The sequence below is a fragment of the Myxocyprinus asiaticus genome, chromosome 44, assembly GCF_019703515.2.
Source record: "Myxocyprinus asiaticus isolate MX2 ecotype Aquarium Trade chromosome 44, UBuf_Myxa_2, whole genome shotgun sequence".
NCBI classification, from domain to species: domain Eukaryota; kingdom Metazoa; phylum Chordata; class Actinopteri; order Cypriniformes; family Catostomidae; genus Myxocyprinus; species Myxocyprinus asiaticus.
In genome coordinates, this window is record NC_059387.1 from 34,547,483 (window position 1) to 34,571,376 (window position 23,894).

The 23,894-nt window shown below is 36.0% G+C and overlaps 1 protein-coding gene across 1 annotated transcript in view; it reads left to right on the forward strand.

The window, feature by feature from the left end:
- LOC127434803 (potassium voltage-gated channel subfamily H member 2-like) overlaps positions 1 to 23,894 on the forward strand; it is a 250,796-nt gene that overhangs the window by 212,033 nt on the left and 14,869 nt on the right. Inside the window, exons 6-8 of the mRNA XM_051687789.1 lie at positions 12,658 to 13,080; positions 18,638 to 19,028; positions 23,544 to 23,743. Coding sequence (XP_051543749.1) covers positions 12,658 to 13,080; positions 18,638 to 19,028; positions 23,544 to 23,743 — 1,014 coding nt within the window. The remainder of the gene's footprint in view (positions 1 to 12,657; positions 13,081 to 18,637; positions 19,029 to 23,543; positions 23,744 to 23,894) is intronic.

The following is a 23,894-nucleotide window of genomic DNA, read 5'->3' on the forward strand; positions in this document are numbered from 1 at the left end:
TTAAGCTTTAAAGTGAGTAGACTTTAAAAAAAAAAATGGCAGAATGGCAACTGTGACAAAATTATAATTTTTGAGTGAACTGTCCCTTTAAATTCTTATGCAAAATACAGCTTATCAATCCATCTAGACTGCAATTTCAGTTTTGATTCTTTTTATTTATTTATTTTATCATAGGAGTTATCATGCAGTTAATCATGAAAAACGTATGAGCCATATGGACTACTTTTATGATACGTTTGGGCCTTTTTTTTTTTTTCCTGTCCCCTTTTCTCCCCAATTTGGAATGGCCAGTTCCCAATGCGCTCTAAATCCTTGTGGTGGCGTAGTGACTCGCCTCAATCCGGGTGGCAGAGGATGAATCCCCCTCCCCCCACACCCCGTTTGGGTCTTTTTTCAGATTTAAAGTGAGTCACTATCAAATGCAATCAAATCAAGTGAAAAGCTGAATTTTCTGTTTTGTATTGTCTTTTGTAAATTATGTAGTACTGTCTTAGAAGTCAAGCGCACTACTACGCTACATAAAAAGTATGGTTATAGTGCCACTTATCGGTTCAGAGCAACAAGCGCAGTTACCATGGCAACTGTGTCAGTAAAAAAGGCCATTCTGGACTGGCAACATCTGTATTTTTTCACATGCCTGAATAGCTCTGAGTATCAGTTTAGTTGTTGCTTCCAAGTTCTGTGATGAATTATTTATACATGAACTCTGAAAGGATGTGTTGTGAATATTTCAGCCCTGAATAATTCAGAACAAATATTCTGAAGCAGACAAAATCTTTTGGATAATTTGTTATGGACCGATTCTGTGTGTCCATCATCAGGGAAAAAATTTTGATTTTTGTTTCAAAGTCATATGTTGACCTGAAATTATCGTTCATTTTTCACTCTCTTGTCCTGATGAGTGTGACCGTCAGAATCCCTCTGAAATGTCTTTGATATCTGTCCGGGTCACATATACAGTAAATGACTCAATAATTAATAGTGTTGGAGGTCCATTCAGATGCATAACAGGATGTTGGATGCAGTTTGAGCTGGTCAGTTGTGCGGTCCATGTGTTCGGGGGGCACGTGGCACGTATGTGCAGGGTTAAAACGGTCACTTACGTCACAGGTGACCGCTTCAGTCCCTAGAGAGCCTGAAATCAACACACACACACACACACACACACACACACACACACACACACACACACATACACTCATGCACTTCTTCTCCAGGCAGCCGCTGCTGGACTATCACCGAGACCAAAGAGCCACAAATGCATCCCACACGGCCCAAATAATAGTGTAAATAACCCCTCTTAAGGCCTCTGAAGTCCTGAATCACTGCTGTTCTGGACTCTAAGGTTGTCTAGAATGTGTTTGGAGCTGTTGAATGCTCAGCCGTCTGGTTGCAGTCTTTCATACTGACACACAAATGAAAATAAGCTACATAAAAGTATCATGAAAGTAGTCCATATGACTCGTGTGTTATATTCAAATTCGTCCAATGTGAAAACGAAGAGGAACAGACTCAAATGTAAGTTACTGAGATATTCCGAAGAAAATCCATTGGCTTATATCTTCTAAACATTTTGATTTTCGTTGATTAAACTTGGCTGCTCTGATTATATTTCTCCTTCTTTGAATGTGTCTTGTGGATTCTTTGCAACCTTGTGCATTAAAGTTTCTCACGAGCAGATGTTAAAGCAGCTCTCAAACGAGATTACAGAAGCCATCAGACAGCCGGCCCTAAAACTCTCCCTGTCCTAAATGAATGCCTTAATATCCTCAACAGACCTCAGAAAGGAACTTTATTCAAATTCTAGCACATGCTGACATTTACATTAAGTATGCCTCTGTGGCATCAGGGTGGGAGATAGAAAGAAATAAAGTGTGATGTTGGCGTGGGGGGGTCTGTGGTTGAATTACGCTCTTTTGTTTTGTTTTAAATGAGACTCATTCACACTTCAAAGAAACATGTCACATGGTAAATCAGTTCTGTTCCAGCTGTTGTACAGGTGAGCCGTCTCACCTGTTTGATCATTTCTTTTACATTTTACACAGAGTACTGAGAACCTTTAAAGGATGCAATTTGCATCATATTAGCTATTGATATGTTTTGTTTTTAGCTTAGAAATGCATTACGACAAAAGCAAATATAAAGGGGCTATAAAGCAAGAATAAGGAATCAGCCAATAAATGCTTAATAAACACTTTATAATGCCAAACAAGTCCATAACTAGCCACTTACAAGTATAATTATTAGTCATGAATTGCTGTCTATTTTCTGATCCCTAAAGTGTTACCAGACACATTTTATGACCCTGTTTTTTTTCTTCTAAACAACGTTCTTTTCTCTTGCTCTTCTATTAAATGGAGCAATTTTCCAGGCAAGCATTCAAGGGTCAGTCTCAAGAAATGAAGTCATATTTAACCAAAGAAATCAAAGTAACAATGCGTTTTTAAATTTAAATAAATAAATAAATAAATAATACATTTTCATACCGATTAGTTTTGCTTTTTTTTTGGGGGGGTTAAGACAAATAAACTTTCTCTGGCAATTTATTTTTATTTTTATTTATTTTTTTTTTATAAGCATAAACATTACAAAATGTTATTAGATTTTTCTGAAAACATGACAACGTGTCATTTTGCTTCTCAAGTAAACTTACCTTGTTTTAAGAATGATTAGGTACTGTATTTTTACTGGACACAAGACAATTGTCTTTTTCAGTGTATATGATTTATTTTATTTTATTTATTTATTTATTTATTTATTTTGCATAAAGAACACGAAGCCTGTTTTCAGGACAGTTATTGCATTATTTTTATTTAATTTTGTATTATTAATTAAATTGTCACAGTGAAAATTGCGAAGATGGTCCTTCTTGCAAAATATAATTTCTTATTTTTATTTATTTTTTATTCTGGGGGGACATATTTGACATTGATATTGATATTAATATTGATATTAATATTTATTTCTATTTTCAGTAAAGCTGCTTTGAAACTTCAGTATTGTAAAAAAAGCCATGCAAAATAAATAAATAAATAAATAAATAAATAAATAAAAATCTTTGTAAGATTCACACAAAAAAAGGGTTGTCTTTCCTGCCCTCAAAACTTTTCATTCAGCAAGAATTTTATCTGTGGATTTTTCAGCCGTGCTCTTGGATTGAATTATTAATCTCTCTATCAAACCCAGAGGAGCCGACATAATGAGAACCGGAGGGCTTGTTAACATCAACACATCCAAAAGCTTCTATCATTGTTTAGAGTAGAAATTTATGCCTGTAAATAATTGATGAGGTCTCTTACCGGAGGGATTTGTGAGGGCAGGCCCGAGTCTCCTACATAATTCCACTGAAATATCTGAGATTGTTGACTCGAGTTTTGTGTGGATATTAATGTAGGTTTGAATCGCCAGATTACATTTCTGAACAGCCAGAAGCCACATGCGTTTTGACCAACATGTGTGAACAATATTTTAATTCCACCTTTGACCTGAATATTAAATGAAGAGATGTTGACTGCATTTACCAAAATAGTGGACTGACTTTTCATCTTTTTAATTATCATTATCATTTTTTTGTTGTTGTTCGAAGCTTTTTTATTTTCATTTTATTTTTTTTTAATTAAAGGGATAGTTCACCCAAAAATTAAAATTCTGTCATCATTTTCCCACCCTCATGCTATTTCAAACCCGTGTGACTTTATTGTTTTTATTTATGTTTTTCAGAATGATAACCCCAATCACCATTCTCTTTCATTGTTTGAAAAGAAAAAAGGGAATGGTGCAATTTAAGTGAATGGTGACTGAGACTAACATACAACTGTGCATGAGACCACCATACTACAGCTGAATAGGAATACAGTGTGTGCATTATGAACTAGATTAATGTGGCAGGTTTTTTACCTGGTTCATGCCTAAATCAGATGATGCAAGATAAGTACGAAATGTTAAATTATTGAAAACATTTTCACAGCCGAGGTGGTAATGTGGCCACGATGGGAAACAGTTACACTTCTGATGTGCAATAATTTTCATTAATTAAATAAGCCCAGAGTCAATTCTTCAATTATTCTGCTTTCACAACATTTTCCAAATTAAGGTATTTACCTGTTAGAAAAGTATTATTGTAGAGAAAATTTTCAGGCAATTGCAGAATAGTCCCATAAGTCACGTACTATAGACACTTTATACACCGTATACACAAATTGTGCATCGTGCATTAGAATGAGTGAACTACTATTTTTGGCCTCAAAAGATGCAAGAACTGTGCAGAGCTTATCTTCTATCTTCCATGTTCTACTTAAAGGCTGATGTGGCCCCTGTACCAAAATAAATGCACACCCCTGCTCAGTTGAATAAGCTATGTAAGCCTGTATATTGGCAAAGCAGATTTCCCTGAATCTCAGAAGACACACAAAATCCCTGCATCAAAACTAATAAACATGTATGATTTTGCAAATCAGTATGTACTCATTTGCTGGCACATGAAAAAAACAAAGCAATAAATGTTTGTACATTTACAAATCTTTTCTTTACGTTGATTTAGTAGCATTTAAATTATTTCATCTTTTTAAAAATGTGTAATACGATATGTCTCCACATTACAGAGCACCCCCACTATTTTCAGAAGCACCCTCAGTGATTTTGATCTGGACCCTGGCCTGACATCACTTTTAGAGCCTGTAAAGAAACACTCATCCAGCCAGCTAGACTCGACCCGATCAAACCTACAGTTAGTCGAGATAAATTTCGTAAACTTACCACAGATAAAATGTTGGCTATACATAACCTACAGGTGTTAGTACTGTACTGTACATCTGGCTTCACTGCTTTGCAACCAAGACGTCCATTTGTGTTCTAAGCATCCAGCCATTAAACGGCATGGTCCAAATTTTAATGTTGACATGTTATTTAAAAAAACAAAAAATTCTCCCCTTTTTCTCCCCAATTTGGAATGCCCAATTCCAAAATGTGCTCTAAGTCCTTGTGGTGGCATAGTGACTCTGAGACCGTCAATCTGCGCATCTTATCAGTGGCTTGTTGAGCGCGTTACTGGAGACCTAGCACGTGGAGGCTTCATGCTATTCTCCACGGCATCCACGCACAACTCACCACGCACCCCACCAAGAGCGAACCACATTATAGTGACCATAAGGAGGTTACCCCATGTGACTCTACCCTCCAGCTGGTAGATAGCTGTGCAATGTGTATAAACCTCACTCTCCTAACCTCAAGAGGTGCACTAGCGATTGTTAGAGGCTGTAGCCTTTAGCCTCCTTGTTAGCGCACCCGCCTCCCAAGACGGAGACGCCGGTTCGAGTCCCATTTAGAGAGGGGTGACCAGGACCGGTTACAATGGTGCCGTGACCCGTATGGGAGTGAGGTTTGGGGGGATGAGTGTAACGGGTGCCAGCTGGTAGATAGCTGTGCAATGTGTATAAACCTCACTCTCCTGACCTCAAGAGGTGCATTAGAGGCTGTAGCATTTAGCCTTCTTGTTAGCTTATCCGCCTCCCATGCCGGAGACACCGGTTCGAATCCCGTTCGGAGCAGGGCGACCAGGGCCGGATACAATGGTGCCGTGACCCGGATGAGAGTGAGGTTTATGGGGGTAAGTGTAACGGGACCCAGCTGGTAGATAGCTGTGCAGTGTGTAAACCTCACTCTACTGACCTCAAGAGGTGCACTAGCGACTGATACTAGGGGCTGTAGCCTTTAGCCTCCTTGTTGCTGGAGACGCCGGTTCGAGTCCCGTTCGGAGCAGGGCAACCAGGGCCAGTTACACGGTTGCTTAGGAGACCTGGCTGGAGTCACACAGGATGCCCTGGATTCAAACTCGTGACTCCAGGGGTGGTAGTCAGCATCTTTACTCGCTGAGCTACCCAGGCCCCCCCAATGTTGATATGTTATTATAATCATGTAAACGTTGTCGCTACAAGTCACTATGAACAAAGTGCCTCTTGCTGTTGATTTGAATGAGTTTGACAACTGTCCCTTCACTGGCGACAGACACACAGCTCTTTTGTTTGTGCTGTATTTGCGTTGGCCTACAGCCGTTTTGTGTGTGGCACATTTTCAGCAGACAAATGGGAAAGAGAATTATCTCCATATTTGATATCTGAATTTGGCACCATAATCTGGACTCGTGAGGCAAAGAATCACTCAATGAGACATTTTTCACCTTTTCCACATTAGAATAAGTATGAAGATTGAAGAGCTTCATTTGTTTATTTAGCCTTTAAACGAAAGGCTGAATTTCTCTCTTTATTAACCATTTATTGAGACACTTCAGATTAATCTTAATTTGGACTGCCCATGATTGAAATGTGGGTTGGTGTTCAATCGATTGCCCTACATTTCTCTTGAAAAATCAATCATTTCAAAACAGTTAATGTGAAATTTAAACTCTTTTCCTTCTATAATCTTGAAAAATACCACTCAGATTTCTATGAGTTTTTTTCTGTTTAGCTGCAATGAATTATGTAATAAATAAGGTCAAGTTTGCATAGTTTTGGGATTCTTGTAATGTGTTGTGACATGTTTTTGGTTCATGCTTGAGCAGTGAGATTTTGGGAGTTTTTTTAGTCACTGGGGTTTCTAAAAATAAAGCGCTAATGTCCCTGTGGAGGGTCTACACACGGGGGACGTGGTTTAGAGTCGATCTGCTGCTGTAAATGAAGCTCTGATGGTTGCTCATTGATGGACACTGTAGAAGAGAACACAAATCAGGTCCGTTTGAGGTCAGTGAGCCAATGAGTTTTACAGAAGAGCTCAGGCGTGATGATGTCTGGAGACGTTGTTCTGATACTGCTGCTGACCGGAAGCGATGATTTAGAGTTAAAAAGTACTTAAATGTTGATCTTTTTCACACTAAAAGCAATCGTATCACTTTAGAAGACATTAATTTAACCGCTGAAGTCATATGGATGACGTTTATACTGACTGTCTGTGATTTCTGGAGCTTCAAAAGTCTGATCTCCATCCATTTGCATTTTAAGGACCTACTGAGATATTTTTCTATTTTTCTTCAAATGTGTTCTGCTGAAGAAAGAAAGTCATACATACCTGGGATATCATGAGGGTGAGTTAATGATGAGAGAAGTTTCATTTAGTTTTTGTTGTTGTTTTTATACTGTATTAATATTTGAAGGAAATAAATAAACATGAAACTTCACTGGGCTGAAGACACCCGTCTGCTTATGACACACATTGACTGTGTGTACTGAAAGAGTCAAAGTGAGCATGTGATGCAGTGATTGACGCATGAGTCAGCCACAGGAAGTCGAGACAGATTTCAGTCCTCAGGTCAAACGTCCTCGAGCCCATCAGCTGTCCACCAGATAAACATGTCAAAGACAATTCTGACCTCTTCAAATACTGGGACACAGATTACATCACAGACCGCTCACTCTGCTTGAAAACTGAGGCAGAAATTGAAACAACTGCCTGTTGTGGAATCTTTAGTCAAGCATCATTATTACTATTGCTCAGTGTATTAGTGATTTGAACAAACACCTCAAACAAATGTAATGTAAAAGTCAAATTTTGACTTTCGTTCACGAGTCGTCCGGTTTCGCCTATGTATAGACCGATGTCAGACAGTCACGTCTCATCAGCGGACAATGAACAGTGTCTCTGCTTTTTTCAGACTTGAGTCGCTCCTGTCATAACGGGTGACGTGTGCGAGTAACGACAGACCGCTGGCGGATATCTCGCGTGATGACTCACTGCGCGCTGTGGATGATTTTGCGCTGGTTCTGATGCTCCGTGTCAGAGCTACACCTGTTGTAGCCTGAAGACTGTGAGCGGGAAACACCTGCCAACCCACACAATGCCCTGTGTTTGCCACCTGTGCACCTGTTGCAGACACCTGCTTTTCAAACCATTGGCAGATGTGAACGTTATTCTGAGAAGTCTGATTGGTCAATTATTGAATGGGGCGTTCACACAGCTGTCAGTCAGTGTGTGTACATGCACTTTAAAAGTTGATTTTAGTTGATTAAAACAATATGTTTTTTTCTTTTTTATTCAAAAATGGTGCCAGTTTGATTTTTCCAGTCTAATGCTGCCTTTTTGCTGTTTCCATCATTCACATTCAACTGTAAAAACTAGTGGCAGCCGAGATTAACCTTCGATTTGCTCGTAATGGATTGTGTATTTGTTGCAAGGAAGAAGGCTCTCACAAATTGTGATGTCAGAGCAGAGTGTTGGGTAACATTACTTTTAAAAATAACTTGTTAGAATATTGCATTACTCCTTAAAAAAGTAACTTAATTAATTAAAAAGTAACTTTTTATGGAAAGTAAAGCACTACGTTACTTTTGCATTATTGTTGTGTTACTTTTTTCTCACCGCCACTCTCTCTTCTGTTATGCTATGCATTCCATACAAATAAGCCATGCATTGCATACAAGAGACTACTGTACAACACTCATGTCAAACCAACATAGTAAACAAACAGATATTTAGAAAGTAGGTCTTCACATCATATTTATAATAAAGAATCAATAACGTGAATATGCATGATTTGTTTTTCCATCGACATGGCAGACAACATGAATAGTGAAGGATAACCACTTGAGATGTTTTTCAGAAATCAGGATAAAATTCAGTGGGAAATGCCAACCTAATGCCAACCATGTTCAAGGAATAAATCAGATGAATAAATTAATATTTTTTACTTAAGTCATCTCAGTACACGCTTGTTTTGAGTTGATCCATGGTGCGTACTGCGGACAGCCTACTGCAAACGCGCGTGTTGATACAACTTGAATGGAATTTTTTTTAATGTTACCAAAATGTCATAAAAGCAGTATGTTTCACAAATCACATTACTTGTTTATTATAGAACAAAAATGTAGAATATTTAAAGAAATTAAGACATTTTGTCTGCATACACAAACCACGTAGTACGTTGCTCGCAGCCGCTGATCCAGAGTCAGCTTTTCTCATTCCATTCTCCTAGTTACAGGGAGCTCTAACACGGAGCAGTTCGGCTGCATAAGTCAGTGAATTGAGCGAATATTTCACCCTGTGTATCATGCCGTGGCCAGTGGAAGACTTATGCCTGTGCTATATTATACCACGAAAATATGTGTTTACACACATTTAAATGCAGCCTACATAAATCAATTGCGAGAATCAAAGTTTCACTCACCCGAATGTTACATGCCTTATGAGGACACATTTCTTAACTCTTGCTGTGATTGTCATGACAACGGCAAAACTGCTCATGTAAGTTTGAGTGCAAAAAAAATCCACTGCTGCAAATGATGAGTACAACTGGATTCCACCGAAGCGTTCAGATTTACATTCCTTTACCAGCAATATTTTGCACTTTTTAAAACATAAATCTCAGGGTGGGCTTAAAGAAGACTTGTTATGCTCTGCCCATCGCTGATAAGCATGGCTCATACTCTCAAGAACTGCAGTGCCCATCATGTGCACACATACTACAACTTCATTGAACATCTCTAGTAATCAAGCCTCCCATTCTCTAGAACTACAATACCCATCATGCATTACGTCCCCTCCCCGAAGTTTGCACACTTTTACTTCTGATTTATCACAATAAAGGGACAGTAAAAGTGTACAAAAGCAATGCGTTACTTATTTAAAAAGTAACTCCGATATTATGGTCTAAAATTTAAAAATAATACCGTGTTACTTTGCTCGTTACTCGAAAAAAGTAATCTGATTACATAACATACATTACTTATAACATGTTACCCCCAACACTGCTTGAGACATACTGTATGTAGAGATGATCAAATTAAAATGAAGCTTTGAAGAAAGTTGGTAAGGTTTCTGGTTTTGTGAGTTTGCTTTTAAAGACAATTCTGTGTGTGATTTTGTTGAGCAGATGAATGAATTCAGTTAAATGCATGGTTAATATTCACTCTGTATTTTTTTATTGCTGTTTATAGTTATTATGATGATAAAAATAATAACTCAGCAACTAGAGGAACACATTCAAAGACATGATTCATATTTGAAGGTTTTGCATGTGCAGAAATAATGTCCACATTTAATCACACGTTTAATTGCAAATGCTTTTTGTGATATATTTGCAGTGTAAATGATCATTTATGACTTCTTCATTCACAACCATCCAATCTGCCAAAGTAGCAGGCATTAAGAATAAAGTTTAGGAGAAAAACCGGTGATACTTCTCACTTCGTGCTCATAGTTTAGAATGTCTTATCTGGTTGGGCGGTCGCATACAGTCTGGTCACACAAGCTGAAACATTTCAACACATCCAAAGGAAATCGCAGCTTTAGGAAAAAGCTGGGTTTTTTGTCTCTTAGTAGGAAGGATTGCAATAGTAGATGTGCCTTTCATATATTTCATTTAAATATTTAAATTTCTTTTCTTTCTTTTTTTGGCATTTAAACATTTCAGTTATGCAATCAAACCAGCATCATCTTTTTATTTGTATTTTTTTATTTTATTTTTCATGTAAATGGCCAAAAAGCAATAGGCTGAAGCCAAAGCTTGTTATGCTGACCCTATTTTATATTCTCTATTTAAATATTTCCATTTACATTCAAATTCACAACTCATACAAAGAAAACAAAGAAAATATAAACAAAAAAAATAACAAGAGCAAGACGGCCATGTGACATTATTAAATGTAACTTCACCCTAACAAATAATTAATTTAAATTTAAGTTTGCTTTAACATTTATACAAACATGTATACACAATACAATGTTCCTATCGACCCATTGTTCCATACTTTATAAACACATACATTTTAAACATTCTCTTAACTGTATTACAACATTTTTAAGCTTATTCCATAATTCCACTCCCTTTATTGTATTACATCTATTTTTTCAGATCAACAAAAGCTCCACTTTTCTTAAATATACATTTTCTTTTCAAATGATAATGACTCTCTCTCATGGCAAACATATTTTGTACATTTTTTGGTAATAAATGCTTGCATGCTTTATACATATATTGAACAAAATAGAAATCCGCCCAATCTTTAAATTTCAATATCTGTAGTTTTACGAATAGTTGATTCAATGGAATTACTTCTACAGATAATTCATTCCTGTAAACATATGTTTTGGATTGTCTTTTTAATTAGAGTAGCAAAGCAATAAATTGTCTGATAGTCTCTGTGTGCACTGATTCAGTAAAAAAGTTGATTTTGTGTTGCACTGAACACAAACGGCAGATGGCAACAGTCGGCGCTCTTAAGCGTGTCATAGACGTCCTGACAGCGAGAATTCTTTCATTACATTCGATTATCTTCATGTGTGTTTTCTAGATGTATTTACACATGCAGAATTACTTATCTCACATATGCTGGATTGATTTAGTGGCATTTTTTTTTATATTAATTCAGTAAATTTATATCAAATTAAAAGATTTCAAGGGTCACATGTCCCCAAAAAATGAAAGTAAATTAAAAAAAATAAGTAACATAAAATGTAAAGAAAGTCTATTTTTGTACTGTTAAGATTTTTTGCAATGTGACATTATTATCATAATATTTTATTCATTTCCCCCTACATTTTCAGCATCGTAATGCAACAAAAAAATTATTTATTTAATTTATAAATGACAAAAATAATCATTGTCATTACTGTAATGTAAGAAAAGTATATATATATATATATATATATATATATAATAAAAATGTAATTACTCTGGAAGTTTTACTTTTGATTATATTTGTCATTAATCATTATTGATGATTGTAAAACAATGTATTATTATTATTATTATTATTATTATTATTATTATTATTATTATTATTTAAAGCATTTATCAGCATTTAAGTAAAGCCATACAACAAATACTACCTTTATGTATATATTAATATTAATATAATTTGTTTTTTCACATTATATTAATGGGATTAAAAAAATGTGTCCATTACAGTAATGAGAATTTTGGGGGAAATGTTTTTAATTGCCACAATGCAGCAAATAAATAAATAAATAAATAAAATAAAATGTCATATATTTTTCTTCAAGCAAAAACAGCAATTGCTCTTGTGACATATGACCTGTGCATGTTCTTGACAGGTTTTGTTGTGTTCACGCAATCAGTTTCACTCTCATTTAAGCATACATGCATTCTAATGTCTGCACTATCAACTTCTGATGGTACTTTAGGCACCTACCATGGTGACCACGGGTAACGGGGAATCAGGGTTCGATTCTGGAGAGTCTGAGAAACGGCTACCACAACCAAGGAAGGCAGCAGGCGCACAAATTACCCACTTCCGACTCAGGGCGGCGTTCATTTGTTGGCTTCACTCACACACACAGCAGAGAAAACACTGTCAGTCTGAGAGAATTTCACCTAAAGCAACACGAGCACTTTATATAAGACCATCATCAGAGGTCATGAGAGGTTAACTTCTCTCGTACACCAACACATCACGCTTGTGTAAGTTCACCCTCCCTATCTAGTGTGCCAGTGTTATAAACACTACATTTTGTGTGTGAAATAAGCTACAATGTTTATTTCATTGCAGTTTATTTCAGTTCTGAGATTATAGATCTTGAGTGGTTTTGAATTAGTGATAAACTCATATATCGGCCGGAATGATGAATCGGGTGATATTTTGCCACAGACGTTGTGTTCTCAATTCTTTTAGTGAATTTTGAGTAAATATTTTGCCCTCTGTTGTTGTACAGGTGTTGTCACTGGGCGCTGATGTTCTCCCCGAGTATAAACTCCAGGCTCCACGCATTCACAAGTGGACGGTTCTGCACTACAGCCCGTTTAAAGCCGTCTGGGATTGGCTGATCCTGCTGCTGGTCATCTACACGGCCATTCTGACACCGTACTCCGCCGCGTTCCTGCTAGACGAGGGTGTGAAAAACTGCATTTACTCCTGCAGTCCGCTCAGTGTGGTCGACCTCATCGTGGACATCATGTTTATCATCGACATAGTCATAAACTTCCGCACCACATATGTCAATGCCAACGATGAAGTGGTGAGTCACCCACTTCGCATCGCCGTGCATTACTTCAAAGGCTGGTTCCTCATCGACATGGTCGCCGCCATCCCCTTTGACCTGCTCATATATCGCGACGGGGAGGAGGCGAGTACAGAGGTGAGAGGCATCATGCCAAAAACACACAGACGTGATCTTGTGATGATATGTCATTTTTACATTTTCAAATATAAAAAAAGTGGAATATTTCGGGTTAAGCTCAATCGACAGCATTTATGGTATTGATTACTTTTATGCTTTTATAAGATTTCACATTTCTGCCTTTAAACCCTCCAAAAATTGGCCCCATTGACTTCCATTGTAAGTGCGTCACTCTAATCTCGTTTTTTCCTCTTTTTTTTTTTTTTATGAAACAAATCTTTCGATGAGTCGAAATTCATTTTTGTAGTAATCAACATTATACCACAAATGCTGTTGATTAAAAAAAATTTTTGAACCTGGAATATTCATTTAAGTCACACTTAAAAGTGCTAAATATTATGCATTTATTTGGTATTTTATATAAAGAAAGATTCCACAAACACTCTTTGCAAGCTGAACATTTTTTAATTTGTATAGTTTTTTTTTTTCAATGTAAATCAGTTCAAAGGAGTTTTACAAAAAATCATACCAGTTTTTTACCAAAATTTTGATAAATTTCAAATATAAAACAATAGAAATTTGGTTCAAAATTAAGACATATTGTGACTTTGCGGTTGTCAAACGTTATTGGTACATGTTCATAGTAAACATTGTTGGGGAGTAGTTCGCTTAAAGTAGCAGCGCTAATAACTTTACATTTTTCAGTAGCGTGACCGTCTATTTTCACAATAGTGTCGCTTTTCCAGTACCGAGCTACACTATATTGCCAAAAGTATTCGCTCATCTGCCTTTAGATGCATATGAACTTAAGTGACATCCCATTCTTAATCCATAGGGTTTAATATGACGTCGGCCCACCCTTTGCAGCTATAACAGCTTCAACTCTTCTGGGAAGGCTTTCCACAAGGTTTAGGAGTGTGTTTATGGGAATTTTTGACCATTCTTCCAGAAGCGCATTTGTGAGGTCAGACACTGATGTTGGACGAGAAGGCCTGGCTCGCAGTCTTCGCTCTAATTCATCCCAAAGGTGCTCTATCGGGTTGAGGTCAGGACTCTGTGCAGGCCAGTCAAGTTCTTCCACACCAAACTCGCTCATCCATGTCTTTATGGACCTTGCTTTGTGCACTGGTGCGCAGTCATGTTGGAACAGGAAGGGACCATCCCCAAACTGTTCCCACAAAGTTGGGAGCATGGAATTGTCCAAAATCTCTTGGTATGCTGAAGCATTCAGAGTTCCTTTCACTGGAACTAAGGGGCCAAGCCCAGCTCCTGAAAAACAACCCCACACCATAATCCCCCCTCCACCAAACTTCACAGTTGGCACAATGCAGTCAGACAAGTACCGTTCTCCTGGCAACCGCCAAACCCAGACTCGTCCATCAGATTGCCAGATGGAGAAGCGTGATTCGTCACTCCAGAGAACGCGTCTCCACTGCTCTAGAGTCCAGTGGCGGCGTGCTTTACACCACTGCATCCGACGCTTTGCATTGCACTTGGTGATGCATGGCTTGGATGCAGCTGCTCGGCCATGGAAACCCATTCCATGAAGCTCTCTACGCACTGTTCTTGAGCTAATCTGAAGGCCACATGAACTTTGGAGGTCTGTAGCGATTGACTCTGCAGAAAGTTGGCGACCTCTGCGCACTATGCGCCTCAGCATCCACTGACCCCGCTCTGTTTTACATGGCCTACCACTTCGTGGCTGAGTTGCTGTCATTCCCAATCGCTTCCACTTTGTTATAATACCACTGACAGTTGACTGTGGAATATTTAGCAGCGAGAAAAAATTTCACGACTGGACTTGTTGCACAGGTGGCATCCTATCACAGTACCACGCTGGAATTCACTGAGCTCCTGAGAGCGGCCCATTCTTTCACAAATGTTTGTAGAAGCAGTCTGCATGCCTAGGTGCTTCATTTTATACACCTGTGGCCATGGAAGTGATTGGAACACCTGAATTCAATTATTTGGATGGGTGAGCGAATACTTTTGGCAATATAGTGTATATTTTCCAGCGAGTAGCGCTGTGGCTTCACGAAACAGTTCATTTGTCACACTGTATTATGAACACAGCGATGACATCGAGGGAAGAATCAAACACGCTCACCTAAACCGTCCTCTCCCTCTCATGTAGTGCTGGGAAAACAAATCATTTAAGTGAATCATTTCTTTCAGACAGTTCATGTAAATAAATCAGTTAAAGCTGCACTACGTAACTTTGTGCTCTCTAGCGACATCTGTGGTTGAAATTTAAAATTGCAAGCAATTTGCGGAAGAACGATTTACGTCAGTTGTGTTTCGGCACTGCTCTTCTGGTGGATGAATCTCATGATTTGAGCTTACCTGGATCACCTGTGTTCATGACGAGCCGGAGTCATAACGTGCTATTTTCATGTTGATATTATGTTATATGATTAAACATTTGAAATGGAAATATTAATTGCTTTGATGAAGATAAACAACACTCTTATTTATATATTTGAATGAATTTTACACTTAAATCTGACACGACACTCAAAGCACTTTTAAACAGAGAGCAGGGGACTCTCCTCAGCCACCACCAGTAGATCTTAATATGATTATTAAAGTGTTTTATCTACTATTAATGTTTGAATTGTACTACAATTTTCAATTTAAGAGGTTAAATTGAAGGATATGGGATATGGCTGATACGAGTTCAATAGAAGACTTTATTATTGTTATACTATATTGTCCAGCCTCAGTTACTACAATAGCATGTCTATGCAATGCACACAATAACACCGTAAATAAAAAAAATAAAATGAGGATTCATTAATGATGGGGATAAAATATACTTTTTGAAATGTGAAAATAATATGCTTAAATATGCAATAAAACAATTACATGCATTTTAAACATGTCACAGTAACTTCACCAGACAATGTATCAGTTAACACACGAGTAATGTTCGATTCATAAAAGCATGACAAGCAATATAAGCTTCAACAACCCTACCAGAAAACATATCCAAGCATTATAGCAGGTAAACAACTTTGTCAAACGAATAACAGGTAAACATCCATCTGGACTGCAGCGATGCTGTCCCGAACTGTGTGATTGTGACTAAACTGAGTTGAACGGCGTAGTTAGTTTCTCCAGCCGGAACATGAGACAGCCAGCACTTCTGTCCTGTGTGTGCAGACATGACGTAATGACGCAAGGATGAACGTCATGAGCCAGCGATTTCGCCTCAAATTGAACCTGACAGCTCAAAATACAATTCTTTTTTATAGGCTTACAGTAGTGAATCGGGGTAAGGTAAGAACACTGTTTTGAACACTGATTGCTGATGTATTCAATCAATAATGGCAGTTTGTTCATTTTTAACCAAAAAAATCATACATAGTCCGACTTTAAAATAAACGATTTCCTTATATATATATGAACAGAGAACACTGACTCCAATGTTTGTCCATCTCTACTACCATGTAATTGGTTCATTCTTCAAATGACTTTGCATATGAACTAATATTAACTTTGCATAGAGTTGACTTTGCATATTAACTAATATTGACTTTGCATAAAGCTGAATTTGCATATTAACTAATATTGACTTTGCATAGAATTGACTTTGCATATGAACTAATATTGACTTTGCATAGAGTTGACTATGCATATTAGCTAATATTGACTTTGCATAGAGTTGACTTTGCATATTAACTAATACTGACTTTGCATTGACTTTGCATATTAACTAATATTGACTGCATAGAGTTGACTTTGCATATGAACTAATATTGACTTTGCATTAAGCTGAATTTGCATATGAACTAATATTGACTTTGCATAGAATTGACTTTGCATATGAACTAATATTGACTTTGCATAGAGTTGACATTGCATATGAACTAATACTGACTTTGCATTGACTTTGCATATGAACTAATGTTGACTTTGCATATAGTTGACTATGCATATTAGCTAATATTGGCTTTGCATAGAGTTGACTTTGCATATGAACTAATACTGACTTTGCATAGAGTTGACTATGCATATTAGCTAATATTGACTTTGCATAGAGTTGACTTTGCATATGAACTAAAATTGACTTTGCATAGAGTTAACTATGCATATTAGCTAATATTGACTTTGCATAGAGTTGACTTTGCATATTAACTAATACTGACTTTGCATTGACTTTGCATATTAACTAATATTGACTGCATAGAGTTGACATTGCATATGAACTAATACTGACTTTGCATTGACTTTGCATATTAACTAATATTGACTGCATAGAGTTGACTTTGCATATGAACTAATATTGACTTTGCATAAAGCTGAATTTGCATATGAACTAATATTGACTTTGCATAGAATTGACTTTGCATATCAACTAATATTGACTTTGCATATGAACTAATATTGACTTTGCATAGAGTTGACATTGCATATGAACTAATACTGACTTTGCATTGACTTTGCATATGAACTAATATTGACTTTGCATATAGTTGGCTATGCATATTAGCTAATATTGGCTTTGCATAGAGTTGACTTTGCATATGAACTAATACTGACTTTGCATTGACTTTGCATATGAACTAATATTGACTTTGCATAGAGTTGACTATGCATATTAGCTAATATTGACTTTGCATAGAGTTGACTTTGCATATGAACTAATATTGACTTTGCATTTAGTTGACTTTGCATATGAACTAATATTGACTTTGCATAGAGTTGACTATGCATATTAGCTAATATTGACTTTGCATAGAGTTGACTTTGCATATGAACTAATACTGACTTTGCATTGACTTTGCATATTAACTAATATTGACTTTGCATAGAGTTGACTTTGCATATGAACTAATATTGACTTTGCATAAAGCTGAATTTGCATATGAACTAATATTGACTTTGCATATGAATTGACTATTGACATATGAACTAATATTGACTTTGCATATGAACTAATATTGACTTTGCATAGAGTTGACATTGCATATGAACTAATACTGACTTTGCATTGACTTTGCATATGAACTAATATTGACTTTGCATATAGTTGGCTATGCATATTAGCTAATATTGACTTTGCATAGAGTTGACTATGCATATTAGCTAATATTGGCTTTGCATAGAGTTGACTGCATATGAACTAATATTGACTTTGCATATAGTTGACTTTGCATATGAACTAATATTGACTTTGCATAGAATTGACTATGCATATTAGCTAATATTGACTTTGCATAGAGTTGACTTTGCATATGAACTAATATTGACTTTGCATTTAGTTGACTTTGCATATGAACTAATATTGACTTTGCATAGAGTTGACTATGCATATTAGCTAATATTGGCTTTGCATAGAGTTGACTTTGCATATTAACTAATACTGACTTTGCATTGACTTTGCATATGAACTAATATTGACTGCATAGAGTTGACTTTGCATATGAACTAATATTGACTTTGCATATAGTTGACTTTGCATATGAACTAATACTGACTTTGCATTGACTTTGCATATTAAGCTAGGATATGAGAAGGAGTTTTAACATTGAAAAGTTACATCAACTTTAACATGTATATTCTCTCTTTCAAGACGACCACCCTCATTGGTCTGCTCAAGACGGCACGTCTGTTACGACTCGTCCGGGTTGCACGTAAACTGGACCGTTACTCTGAGTACGGTGCGGCCGTTCTCTTCCTGCTCATGTGCACCTTCGCCCTGATCGCTCATTGGCTGGCTTGCATCTGGTATGCCATCGGAAACATGGAGCACAACGGTTCCATTGGCTGGCTGCACTCGCTGGGCGTACAGCTGGGAAAAAATGTTAACTCCAGTATCAAGGGATCAGGACCCTCCATTAAGGACAAATACGTGACCGCTTTATACTTCACCTTCAGCAGTTTAACAAGCGTGGGGTTCGGAAACGTGTCGCCAAACACCAACTCAGAAAAGATCTTCTCCATCTGTGTCATGCTGATAGGATGTGAGTATGGTTCAATATATATGTATATATATATGATGAAAAGAAATCTCTTTAAAAAAAAAACACTTATGCCAGGTTCTTTAAGAAATAGTTTAGGTTTGTATGGATGATTGAAATGGTCATGAATGCATAGATTACATTTAAAGAGATAGTTCACCCCAAATGAAAATTCTAAACTAGTATGAATTTTTTCTTCCGTCGTGTTTTAGTTTTTTTTTTTTTCATTTTGAACAAAAGTGTTGAATTAATAACTCTTAAATGTCAAAAACAAAAACAAAAAAAAAAAATAAATATATATATATATATATATATATATATATATATATATATATATATATATATATATATATATATATATATATATATATTATTATTATTATTATTATTATTTTTATTTATTTATTTATTTATTTTTCTGAGAGTGTATCACACATTAACGTTCAGGATTTAATGACCATAATCATTAGTTTCAAACATATTTTTAAGGGGGAAAAAAGTATTTTTATAGATTATTTAATTTGTGTTACTCTCATAAATATCATGACTTTAATATTGTGAATATTATTATTTAAATGTAATTAATTTAAATAATGTGACAATATAATAACTTTAATAAATTTAAATAATATAATAAATACATTCAAATATGAATATAATAAAGAATAATATTTATTTAACTTTTCTTGGGGTTATGACATGTGAACCTGAACTCACTGATGTCAAAAACAGTGTTGGGTGCAATCTGAATACAAAATAATTATTTACTGAAATCTAATTACTTTTTAGCCATAAAGTAGTGTAAAACATTATATTTAAAATTATTTTGATCATATAATTAATAAATTACTAAGTTAATTACTTTTCAGTAATTTATGTAGGTTAAACATATTTTTTTTTAATAAAATCATTTTATGTAAAATACATTTAAAACATGAATTATGTTGATATGTACGTCTGTTTGTGTTTCTGTGACACCTGAAGGACAATGAAAATAATGCAAGGAGAAAATATAGACATTAGTTAAAATCTGTTCAGTGGAAAAAGCAAAATCTGGGTTAATGCTAATTTATAAAAAATGCAATTGTTCATGGTACTTCATCATGCATTACCTAATGTTAATATGTACAACTTTCAATTAAAAAAATATATATATATTAGTATTGAAATTAACAGTATTGTTTATGGCTAGTTTATGTTAACTAATAATGTTAAGTAATGTTCACAGATACAGCCTAATTGTATAGTGTCAATTGGTAATATTCAGTATAGTGGATAATTAGTCATTTGTAATAGTAATTTATCACTGATCATTTTTGAGAAACGTACCCAACACTGGTCACAAAAAGAGGTGCAAGTAATTGCCTATATTTTTGAACACCCTTACAGGTCAGGACAAGAAAAGGGAGCTTCATTTACTCATAAAAGCACATCTGAATCCTGACGTTCATCCCAAATGCTGTTTCAGTTCAGATTAAACCTTCATTAGACGTGTTTGTTTTTCTTTGCATGTCATTAGAAGACCTCTTTGTTGTGTGTATGAAATGATCAAACCTCATCACACGCTGAAAATGTCCCTTTTTAATTTTTGGTGAACAAATCAACATAAATGCTCCTTTTTTGTAGGTATTTACCGCAGTAGTTAATGATAAATTGCCAGTTAAATGTTGCTGCAGCGCATAAATCAGACCTCAATTACTGTGGAGTAATTTCCGTTTTATATGGGCGACAGAAGCATTTATCATCAGCGACGCAGAGTCACGTTTCAACGGTAAAAAGTTCAAAAGGACTAATTTAAGATGACCTCTTCAATCTGAAACAAGATAACTAATTGTATTAAACCCATTTAATCACATATGATCAAAATTGACGTTATTAGACTGTAGCAATCAGCTGAATAACTGAAAATGATGATTTGATACAATGTATCAAATCAAATGTATAAATGCAATTTAAAATTATATACTGTATGTAGTGAAGACAGGAGCTAGTTGTCACATGAATATTTCTTAGGATAGGTATATTTTTGAGAGTTAATATTTTTGGGGCATATTGTCACACTATGCGGGGTAAGTTGTCACAATGGAACCTGCTATTAAACCAGTGTTATAGATGTCATGTGAACATTGCGGGGTGAGAACAAAAAACAAAATCTACACTTCTCTTTAAATCGACAATCGTACATTTATGACCTGTACAAAACATCTTTGTCCTAGGAACACATTTCTGTAAAAATCTGCCTCCAAAAAATAGTTCACTCTCAACTTGCTTTTTGGCACTATCGGCTATCGGCAAAAATCGTTTCCGATAGTTGCCGATAGTTTTTTAAAATTATTTTGAAATCCTCCGTGTTACTCCGTGGCAAAAACCCTTCATCTGGTGAATATATAGGCTACAGAAAGCTTAATTTGGTGAATATTTACATGCAGAGCATTGTTACGGAGCCAAGACTCTGTCACCCTCACTGTTTATGGACTAATTCATGATTATTAATGCAAAATGTTAGAAAAAAGACATATGACAACTGACAAGCGATCACAGATGTTCGACTATTGATGAGGTACTTCATAGTGTTTATATTGTAATACATTGTAGACAATTGTAAGAGAGCATGTTTTGTTTCCCTTGTGTGTTTGTGTGAGCTGGAAGCACAGACATTGCAAAATAAGAGTCGCCGGTGTATTTTGGGCTAGTTTGTAATTAAAAGTCCCACGTTATGCACCATAACTTCATTTATGTGTTTGTTGTGCATCTTCATTTTGGTTGCAAACATGCATCTGGGATTTTCCTCATTTTGGACTTCCTTTTTTATGATGAATCTTTTATCATTCTTTTGCATCACTGTAGTTATTGGTGTCGGTAAATTCCACTTTCAATTGAAACTAACATACTGAACCTCTGCTAGAGAAAATGCACATTTGCACAGTTGCACTTTTGACTCCAAATCTCATTGCCACTGTGATATATAGCCCCTGTGACAACTTCCCCATGTGACAACTAGCCCCGGTCTCACCTATACACATAGTCACATATTTTGTTATATCATAGTAGTGATAATTTAATGTGGGGGAAATGTGCTTAATTGTCATGAAAATGATCACAATGAAAAAAAAAAAGATTTTTCTGTTTAAGAAGGGATCAGATGTGTGTGTAGGAGATTCTGTAGTTGCTATTTTTGATGTTGTATTCCTGCTGCTTTTGTAGTGTGATTCATACTGTAGTGCTGCCCACCTGCTTCAAGTACAGTCAGTGTAAAGCCCACGGTCAGTAACATCAGAGGGAAACAGCAGAATAATCGTGCTGCTTTCAATCAAGACACTTTCGTAGAGGTCATTTTATGTGGCGTATAACGACTGACACTAAACCCATCTATGTGTGTATACATGCTGTGACTAATGAAAATGAGTCCATTGTTTTTGTCGACATGCATTAACACATGTAACCTGGATTACATAATAAGATTACAAAAACCAAGTACTTGTAAGTAGATAAAATTGCTATTTAAAATACTCGTAGTTTGAATACAGTTATTTTTTAATGTTAAGAATTCATTGATCCCCTGTGCTGATAATAGTTATTAGCCAGTTGGCTACAATTAGTCTGGTTTTACTCAGCGTTTGACCACTAGATTTACAAAAATAATTTCACTTTAAGGACACACAGGGCAAACGTTATATCCTATCCACTGCAAACGATTCCACGTCAAATCCAAAGAAGCATTTGGAGATGTGCATGCATGTTTCCTTTACATTGCATATCTACAGTAAACACATCTGAATCATTATCTGAATTATCACTCTGTGTGTTCATATTCACAGTGTAATCCAACAGACTGCATGAGTTCAGTTACGATAGTTTTTAGTTTTGTGAATCGCTTTTTTTAATTCTACTTCAAAAATGCAAATGAATGCACTTTTGCTTTTGTGATTATTTTTTACAAATATGGTCTGATCTGTTACCACTCATGGATGGCACTTGTAAAGCCAAAATTGTCCAAGTAAGAACATTTTAAGTGCCTTTTTTTATTTCAATCTGAAACAAATAGCGAGTAAAACACACACACACAAAATCGTTTACAGTTTCCTATTTTGATCTATTAAGTAAGTTTTCTTTAATGCATTTAAGCAACATTATGTCAAAATGGTTTATCCTGTTCAAATGCATGGAAGTATTTAAAAGTATTCTAATAGCAATTAGATTAGATTACCTATAAAATGCAATCCAATAGATTATATTACTGACTTCAATTTTAGTCGTATAGTATGTAATCAGTACCAGATTACAATTCAGATGTAATCTGCCCAGCACTGGTGGTAATACCATATTATTTTTTGAATTCTTTAAATACCTTAGTATATAAGCATGGCAGTCATTCAGCACCATGGTTCCACCACAGTGCTTTTTATAAGGGTCTTTATGTCGCAAAATAACATATTCTTTATGCAGGATATTGTTGAATCAAGTACTTGTGTGATAAGCTGTAAGATGTTTATTGGTACTCTTCCCATCATTCCTCAGCGCTCATGTACGCCAGTATCTTCGGAAATGTGTCGGCCATCATCCAGCGGCTGTATTCCGGAACGGCCCGTTATCACACTCAGATGCTCCGTGTGAGAGAGTTCATCCGCTTTCATCAGATTCCAAACCCACTGCGACAGAGACTGGAGGAATATTTCCAACACGCCTGGTCTTACACTAACGGCATCGACATGAACGCTGTGAGTCAACAGACATCTTTGCATACAGTAACTTTCCTTTATGGTAAAATCTGTCTTTTTTTTGTTTTACAAGCCAAGTTTGATTCAATTTACTTTCAGTAGAGCATCTTTTCCTCCCAAAATGACCTGCCCCAAATGCAGAATTGTTATG